The sequence below is a fragment of the Heloderma suspectum genome, chromosome 6 (assembly GCF_057233095.1).
Source record: "Heloderma suspectum isolate Gila_16-S chromosome 6, 16-S_ref, whole genome shotgun sequence".
In the NCBI taxonomy this organism is placed as follows: domain Eukaryota; kingdom Metazoa; phylum Chordata; class Lepidosauria; order Squamata; family Helodermatidae; genus Heloderma; species Heloderma suspectum.
This window is the reverse complement of record NC_139463.1, coordinates 115,958,490-115,967,790: the sequence shown is the minus strand read 5'-3', so window position 1 is coordinate 115,967,790 and position 9,301 is coordinate 115,958,490. Positions and strand designations below refer to the sequence as shown.

General features: G+C 49.4%; 1 protein-coding gene across 2 annotated transcripts in view; it reads right to left on the bottom strand.

Annotated features, from left to right (window-relative positions):
* Positions 1 to 6,947: 6,947 nt before the first annotated feature.
* Positions 6,948 to 9,301, bottom strand: part of LOC146342686 (vigilin-like) — a 69,236-nt gene continuing 66,882 nt past the window's right edge. The window contains exons 27-28 of one of the 2 annotated variants that reach the window (XM_084806228.1): positions 9,144 to 9,275; positions 6,948 to 8,507 (exon numbers count right to left, since the gene is read on the bottom strand). In XM_084806228.1, coding sequence (XP_084662354.1) covers positions 8,415 to 8,507; positions 9,144 to 9,275 — 225 coding nt within the window. In that variant the 3' untranslated portion in view covers positions 6,948 to 8,414. The remainder of the gene's footprint in view (positions 8,508 to 9,143; positions 9,276 to 9,301) is intronic. The other variant, XM_084806229.1, reaches the window with a different exon arrangement.

Below are 9,301 nucleotides of genomic sequence, written 5' to 3'. Positions count from 1 at the left end.
ACGGCTGTCCAACGGCTAGCCGCCTCCCACGACGTCACTCCCGGGGTGCGCCAATAAGCGGGGGGGGGGAGAGACCCGACGCGCCCGCCCTTCACGCGCCCCTTGGGAGCGCACCCGCGGCGGCCGGCGCCTCTCCTCCTCCGCTGACCTGAGCGCTCCCGGGCTTCCGAATGGAACTGCGGGGGGCCGGGCCGGGCCGGGCCGGGCCGGGCCGGGCCGGGCCGGGGGAGCCGGTGCTGCCTTCATCATGCGTCTCCCCCCGCAGGAGCCATCAGGGCCAAGCGCGATTTCTGGAGACGCTCCCGCGTCGCGTCACAGCCCCAGCCTGCAGTCAGCGGGGCTTGCGCTCGGATGGAAGCGTGCGCAGGAGCGCAGCCTTCGCCCCAGGTCCGCGCCGGCCTTTCCCGACGGGCGGAGACGTCCAGTTTCGGGCGAAAGCCGTTCCAAAGAGCCCCCGCTTACGCAGAAGCGCATCCCTTCCGGGGGCGGCGGCGAAGAGTCCTTAAACTGGATTAAGTTTACGGGCTATGAATGGGCCCTGGAAGCCCGGAGGAGGAGAGCCGCGGAGGCCGGTGGCTCCGATTGCAGCGGGGCTGTGAAGCCACTCTGGGTTTTCAGCCAGGCCCAGCCAGAACTCTAAAGGAGCCATCCGAAGTGCCGAGCCCCCGCCCCCAAATAGGTAGCTCCTTTAGAGTTCTGGCTGTAACGCGAAGAGTGGATTCGCCACCCCACTGAAATCGGAGCCACCAGCCTCCCCTGGGTGAAGCTAGGCGGTTATAGACCCCTGGACTTAATGGTCTCATGGCGGGGGTGGGGGGCTTTAGATGGCTATGTGTGCTTACTTTAATTGTGAAGCAACACAGCTAACGTTTCTGTTCCCCTTCCCCACAACCACCATTCCTTGCTTTCAGCTGCTTCAACCTTCCTGATATGTTGGAATAGCAAACAAGAACTGTTTTCCACACCAAATTTAATATCTAGATAGCGGCACAACAGCAAAGCAACGAGGAGGCCCTGGATCCAGTATGGATGCACTCAGTCTTAGGTCAGAATGGTTTTTAGATATACATTGCCTCTGCATGTGTGCTGTCAGTTGCTGTTTTATGTCAGTGTTTTTCCACTTTGTATAATGTTTTAATGGTTTTTAATGTTTTTGAGCCACCCAGAGAGCCTTGGCTATGGGACTGGTTATAGAAATATGATAACTTCATTTCATTTAAAATGTTTTTATATATGTATGTGTACACACAGACACACTCACAAACTCTAAGCATGTGCAGTTTTGCATTTTAAATTCACTTGAACCATAACAACACCAGGGCTACAAGAATAAAAGGGGCCTTTATTCCTGCTCTCCCGGCCACCTCTGGAGGCCATTTGCCCCCCCCCCCCCCGAAGCTGCGGCCCCTAGATTTTGGCCCAAATGGTTAAACCCTAGCAGAACCACTGGATGAGAGGAATTGAGCAAGTGCTGTGTGTGGTAGAACAGGGAGGGGAAGAAAGTAAGAGATCAACTGTTTGGGACATCAACTCCCTGCATTCTGGACCACTGGCTGGGCAGGGGCTTCTGGGAGCTGAAGTCCCAAACATCTGCAGATCTACCTCCTGCCCACCCCTGCACTAGAATGTCTTCCCAGCAAGGCAGAACCAAGTACTACTACACAATAGCTATTCGGAGGAACTGTATAGAGTACAGCCTTGGTCGGGGGGCAGGCTTGCCCTACCATTGGGCATAATGAGGCAACTGCCTCAAGCAGCTGATTTTGGGTCTTGTGATAGGGGAGCAAATGGCTAGTTATGTAATGTGTGACTAGCGTTATGTTAACATATTATTAAATACATAATTGTGGGATTTTCTGCCAAAAAAAACGTGGCTGACCTTGTATACTGTGCACCTCAACACGAGGGGTGAGGAGCCATGTTTGCTGCTCCGCCTCAGGCAACAAAATGTCTTGGCCTAATCCCAGGCCTTGGTCATTTCCAGATAGATAGTAGCTAAACAAAACACTCACAACATGCTGAGGAGGTAATATAAGCTTGCAACAGAACCTGCTTCATCAAATGTATGAACTACAGCAGCTTTTCCCAACCTGATGGCCTCCAGGTGTGTTGCACAATAACTCCCATCAGCACCAGCAAGCTCGTCGAATGGCCTTGGCTGGCTGGGGATGGTAGGTGTTATCCAACCCACTTGGAGGACACCAGATTGGCGAAGGCTGCTGTAGGGTTTCATGCAGGAGTCTTTCGCAGCCCTATCTGCAGCCATCAGGGATTAAAACTGGGACCTTTTGAATGCCTCGTATGTGTACTGCCACCGAGCTACAGCCCTTGGCCACATCTACATTTAAGCTAAATGTCTCTAAATTTAAGGTGCTGCAGGATTTGTGTTTGTTACGAACAGGGCTACCACTCTAGAACAAAATGTGTTTTAAAAATTTATTATTACATTTATATCCCACCTTTTTGTCCTCTTGCAAGGAACCCAAGGCAGCTTACATAGCCCTCCTCCTCTCCATTTTTTCCTCACAAGCCTGTGAGGTAGGGTAGGCTGAGAGTCAGTGACTGGCCCAAAGTCACCCAGTGAGCCAAGTAGGGACTAGAACCCAGATCCTCCGAGTTCCCTAACCACTGCACCACACTGGCTGAAACTTCCTTTAGATGACACCTGTACATAAAAAAATGGGGTCATGGCACCTCTCCAGTGCCACCATTGAGCTTTCCATTTTGGGTGGGTGGATCCTTTGCCAGGAACTCCATCAGGATGACAGGTAGGCAGCTATAAACCTCTGTGCATTTCAAGTGCTGCCCCGAGAGTTGTGCAATGGCCTAACCACCTCTCACCGTGAAGAAGGCAACATGAGGAGGGACGCACGCTGCTGTCAAGAGGTAACTTTTTAACGCAACACAGAGAAAAACAAGACAGCGGCCTTGGACAGTAGAGGTGGTTCCATTCAAAGGCTAGATTGTGTCTGATCGTTTTTTAAAAAAAATCCACATCATTGGCTATGCTGCCTGGGCCTGAGGGGTGTTAAAGAGTCCAGTAACCTGCAGAGGAGCACAGGTTCTCTATCCCTCTTCTATGTATTTTTGAGGACACAAACCTATGCACGTTTAGACAGAAAAAGTCCTACAACTCCATGCTGGCTGGGGAATGCTGGGAGTTATAAGACTTTTTCCTGTCTAAACATGCAAAGGATTGCACGTTTAGTGTGCTTTGGAAGCGCTTCCCGTTCAGGGGACCTTTTATAAGTCACTTGTGTGGATGGGCAGTTTTTAACACAACCTTCTAGCTGTGCTATTTTTACAATATTTTTCTATACTGCTGTTTTATCACTGTTTAGCAATGACACCATGTTCCTGTTTCTAGATCTTTGGATGCCACCTTATGAGTTAGACAAAGAAGCTGGGATATAAAGCATCCAAACATGTAAAAATCAGTTTTGCTTACTGCAACATGGCCCAGGGGTTCTTACGGCCCATCCCGTTTCTACATTGTGTTTATTCCAGATTGAGGAGAGCAGATGGCCTTAATAGTATTAGTAGCATAGGATGAACTGAACACATAACACCCCGCAGCAGCAAAACAAGGCGTTTTACAGTATCCTATAAAAGCAGAGGTGTAAACAGGGCCAACCCAAGACATTTTGCTGCCTGAGGTGAAAGACAAAAGGCTGCTCCCCCACCCACCATATTCCATGTATGGACTAAGCACTTCATCTTACTTCAACACTGGTGGATGGGACAGTGTCCTCCACTGCACCTGAGGGTAGAGATGTGAAGGCGGGGGGGGGGATTAAAAATAATGTTTCCATGTTTCCCCCCTATAGATTTTTTGAAATTTCAGGAGGGAGGAGGGAGGAGGGACACGCACCAATTTCCCCCCTGAATGTTTCTAGTCCCCCTCCATGTCTTCCCCCTAATCCCTCACATCTCCTGTTCTCACAGGCCTTTCCACTTTTTAAAAACATTCGTAAATATTTTAGTATTTTAGTCCCTGGAATCTGGTTTTACCTTATACCTGATTTTATTGCATCACCATTATAAAACACCTAAATTTTTATGAGGCTTTTAATATGTTCAATGAATGAATAAAATATCTACCTGAGGGCAGTGGGATAGCTTAAGGGTGCAATATCTCACTGCTACCCCACCCTTGCATCCTGTGCCCGAGAGAGCTGTCTCATTCTGCCCAATGGTAGGGCTGGCCCTGGGTGTTCAATGTAGCCAACGTTGCTTCCAAGGGCCTTAGTGGAAAGAACGGAGTACGACCCATCTCCTTTCTCCCACCCCATGCCAAGCGCAGCAAAGCCATGCTTCCTGAACCTGGTGTCTTCCAGATGTTTTGGACTACAATTCCCAGAATTCCTGACCATTGTCCATGATGGCTGGGGCTGATGGGAGCAGAAGTCCAAAACATCTGGAGGGCACCAGATTGGGGAAAGCTGACTGAATCCCTCCAGAAAACAGCCGTGGCTACATAGCAAGAACACAGGTTCGTAAAAGAGATTCCCCTGCTCCTTCTGTATAGTACAGTAAGCCTCAACAAAGAAAGCCCATTGCCAATAGACTAGAAAGCAAGGACTTCAAACCCCAGCCTGACCAACAGCATACGTGAGAAAGTTTTAGTTCGTTGCGGGACACCTGTGCCCAATGAACCATGTAGGGCTCAAATTAGTTTCACTGAACAGTCAGCTTGATTCACGGTATCAAATCACTTGCTGCATTTTAAGCATATAGCAGAGGTCCCATACAATGGGGAAAAATCCAGAAATAATTGATAGTGGCAATGGGAGATCTTTGGTTTCATAGTAATTAATTGGGGGGGGGGAGAGGAAGAAAGCAAACAATGATGGATTTGTGTAAATCCCGTTTTCACTTCACCTTGTGATGGTGACCTGTGTTACATAGTCCCTGCACTTGGCCCTATATCCTAAACTCAGGCAACTTTAGAGCCAGTTGCAGGAAGAATTGAAAGGGCGCTTCTTAAGCAGAGCTGGGTTGTATTTCCAAAATAGATTGAAGGAACAGTTCATCCAGGGAGCAGTTAAGCATCATGGCTGTTGTGTAAGGTGCTTGCTAAACTCCCCCAAGGTCCCACTTCAATGGTCCAAAACAGTTCCCATACACCAGGGGTGCAAGAACATCAAGCCAGGGTCCCAATCCAGCCCCTCTTCCCCCAACCAGCAATCATTTGGCAGTTTCCTGGTTTTTGTGCAGCCACCCCCCCCATTCTAAAAGGTTGAAATGCCTCACCGCTGGAATGTGGCCCCGGAGAGCTTCTCCGAAATGGCATTCATGCCTTCGTCTGGAAGAGGTTCAACACCCCATCACACCTGAGGGTGTGAGCTAAACATGATGCAGATAAGATCAACATCCTTCCCCGCTGACTTACAGATGGCCTAGCTCAAAATGATAGGGGAATGCAGAGGGAGGGAGATAGGTCAGTTAGAGGGCAAAGAATGGACTCTTGCAAATGGAAAGCGGAAAATGTAGAGTTCCTAGATGTTGACATTCTGCCCTTGACGTAAAGGGATGGCTACAGTGTGAAAATGACTGATGGCATCTGATGGAATACCTCCGCTAGTGTACAGTGCAGGAGATGCATAGCGCTGCTTCTGAACTTGTTCATAAATGATCTGGAGTTAGGAATGAGGTGGCTAAGTTTGCTAGAAAGGGACTGCAAACAGTTACAAAAGGATTTCCAAATTGGATAAATCGACATTAAAGTGTCAAATGTGGTTCAGTGCAAGAACAACTATATGTATATGCTGATGGGATCAGAGCTAGCAGTGACTGAAAACCACTGTGGGGCTGTGGTCAATCTCTCAACAAAAGTGTCAACCCAGTGTGCAGCTGCTGTGGAAAGAGCAAATTCCACAGTGGGCATAATTACAAAATGAACTGAAAGTAAAATTGCCAATATCATACAGCCCATATATAAGTCTATGGTATGACCAAACTTGGAATACTGTATATAGGGCTGGAGCAACTCCCCTAGGAGGAAAGGTCGCAACATCTGAGACAGTTTAGCTTCAACTGGTTTGCCAGCTATGTCTATTCCTGTATGGGGAGAGTGGGGCCACAGTGATTCACCCTGCAGTAGCCAACGCATTGGATTACTGCAATACGTTGCACATGGGGCTGCCTTTGAAGACACAGAAGCTTCACCCAGCACAGAAAGCAGCAGCCATAACAGTACAGCCAGGCAGAATCGTATCACGCTAATCCTGAAGGAGCTGCACCGGTTGACTATTCACTTCTGAGCCCAATTCAAGGTGCTGGTGTTTAACTTTAAAAACCTAAACCACTCAAGGCCTTAATATCTGCTGAAGTGCCTCCAGCCAGCCCATGACTTAAGGCAGACAAGGGAGTCTGTTCTCCAAGTACCTTGGGTACACTGTCGGTCAACAAGGGAGAATGGCCTTCTCTGTTGTGGTGCCTCCATCTATAGAAATACCCCCTCCACAGAGGTGCGACTGTCACAGTCACTGCAATTGTGTCGGCACCAGCTCAACACCTTTTGTTTACTCAGGCATTTTAAGTGGTTGATTTTGTCTATTCTCCTGTGTTTGCTGCCTTTTTTGTTTTTATTATGATGTGGTTTTAGTGTTTCTGTTGTGTTATGCATTATTTTAATCACGCTTGTACACCACCCTGGTATTCGCAAGGATGAAGGGCAGGCTAAAAATATTTTAATAAATAACTGAACAGCAGGCTGAGAAAAGTCAGTTGGCAGAAATACAGAGGCAAGTACCAACCTGGGACGTAATCCCAGCTCGTTTTCAGCCTCCGGTACCCTCTCTTCTGCTCCTGCTTTCTCTCTGTTGGAGCAATACTGAGAAAGGATCGTTGTGGCTTGTTGACTTGCCAGCAGCCTCAAACCCACCCAGATATGCCCACCCATACTTTTGGACCCAGAAAAAAGGGCCACTGAGCCGACTTTTTTTACACCAAAAATCCAGCTGAGCTTTTTTTCCCACTCCATTTTTATTTGGAATTAGAAAAGTCCACAGTCACCATGTGACCTACAGAGTTTGCATATTTCCTTAATCAAACTTAAGTTTCTTTTTTCCCCCTCTCCTTTTTTTCTTTTAAGGCCAATAGTGTTCCCCGCTTTTTGTAAATTTTTATTTCTCCCCACAACCCTGCCTTCAAAAAACAAACAAAACAAACAAAATGGTTACATTGTTCAACGACAGCTTATTCTTTTTTGCCTCGTCATGCGGACATGGCAAATGGGGTTGGGGGAACAGGTGGAGCTCATTTGCATCTCCTTCTCTCTCACACGCACACATGCACGCACGCACATACACACGCTCTCTCCAGAAGTCACAGTTTAAAATCTGGAAAATATGATGAAGACTAGAAACTGAAAGAAAAAAGAAACAGCATCTATCTCTTTGTTCAATGTTGCATATTTTCCTCTAATGTTCCAAAGCAAGTGCAACTTGGAGGAAGACACAAGGTAGGGAAGGAGGAATTTAAAAAGGCGGAGGGGTTGAAAACGGAAAAAAAAAACACCAATCACAGACTCTATTCTGTGGCATGGATGCAAGGGGGGCGGGGGGAGAGAGAGCAGACAGAAGCCTGCCAGTTGCCAAAGTTTCTAAGTGCTACCTGCTTCTAAAGTGTTTCTTCCAGCCGTGGGGAGCCGGAAATCTCATCCCTAGATATGCACACCCACCCCACACCCACATGGCACTTCCCCCAACCATAGTCCTATCCCAACGGTGCAGCTCCAAATTCAGTGGTATCACCTGGGAGAGGGACTATTTGCAAGCTTGGAGGACCAGCAGCCCAAGGCAGGAGGGCTGGCTAGCTGGCGCGGAGGGAGGGAAGGAGAGAGGGGCACAGTCGGTCGGGGGTAGCCGCACAGGAGATCAGCCTGGCCTAGGACCTCAGGGTGAGCCCCCGAACGCTCAGCTCCTCCAGTGGTTCTGGGCGTATGAAACATGCAACCACCCACAACTGTAAGGAGCAGGAGTCGGGGCGGGGAGGGGAGGGAGAGAAAGGGTCCTTGCCTGCTTCTTTTTCGGCAGAGGGGTGGGGGGGTGTTCCAGCCAAGTTTGGCTGAGAGATGCTAATGCCCTGAAATCTGGCATGGGGTGGGGGTGAAGATGGGGTTGGAAAGAGAGAGAAAAAGGACTGTCGCCACATGAGGCTTGTTTACATGTGTGTGCTTACAACCCGGCCTACTTTGGCTCGACAGGAAGAAGGAAAAGGAGGGAGGCTGGTTATGGCTTTTGATTGGTTAATGGATTGCACGGAGTCAACGGAGAGAGTGCAGGAGGGAGGAGGAGGAATTGGCCGCATCCTGACAACGAGAGGAGGGCGGTGGGCGGCACAGGAGAGCCGTGCCCAAGGGAGACAGCAGGGGCCGTGCCTGGCTGGTCGGGCCTTCCACGCCCCCCGTCTCAGAACTTCTTGGGGCCCCACACAGATGCCTGCTTGGAGACCACACCGGTGCCAAAGACAGGGAACTCTTCAGCGCTGCTCATGTCTGGAGCCTGAAACCACAGAAAGGTGAGAAATGTCGGTTAGGACGAACACAGGCTGGGAAGGGCTGGGCACTTACCTTGGCCACCTCCGTGAGTTGAGGGGGGAAAACCGGGGGTGAGGGGAGAAAGGAAAGCAGGGTCTCCTGTCCTTGAACCGTTTCTATTCCAGCTGGTTATAAGAACTAGTAACTAAGAATTGATGCCTGAATGCGCTTTATTTTTCCTCCTCCCACCGCAGTCCCTTTTCCTCCTGCGTCGCATCTTTTAAACCGTAAGCCAGAGGGCAGGGCCCCTCTTAGTATTGACCTTGTAAGATGCCCTGGGAGCCTATTCCACTGAGCAGCAGGGTAAAAATGCTTCAGACAAACATTCCACACAAACTGTTTGAAGTTTTCATGTCACGGATTCCACGTTTAAAAGGAACAAAGGCTTCGTGCTTTTAAAAAAAGGGTGGGTTTTTTTGCAAGATTGGGAATTTTAGACTCAGTTTTCTCACAGCAGGGGTCCAGTTCTCCCGAGCCCCGCGTTTCCTACCCTCTGCCCTTTCATATGCATCGCTAGGCAGCTGCCAGGAGAGTTCCCACCTGCATGTGCTGCATGCTATTTCTATGCAAGGGAAGAGCTGGGGGTGGCTTTGAGCCAGACCTTGTTCCCAGAGGCATTCCAGGGGGCGTCGCGCACCACAAAGCCCTTGGCCGGGCCCCGGGGCTCCTCCCCCAAGCGAGAGGGGGGCTTCATATATGCAGCCATGGTTTCCGTCTCCACCACGTCCATCATCTGCAATAAGACACCTGTCGGTTAAA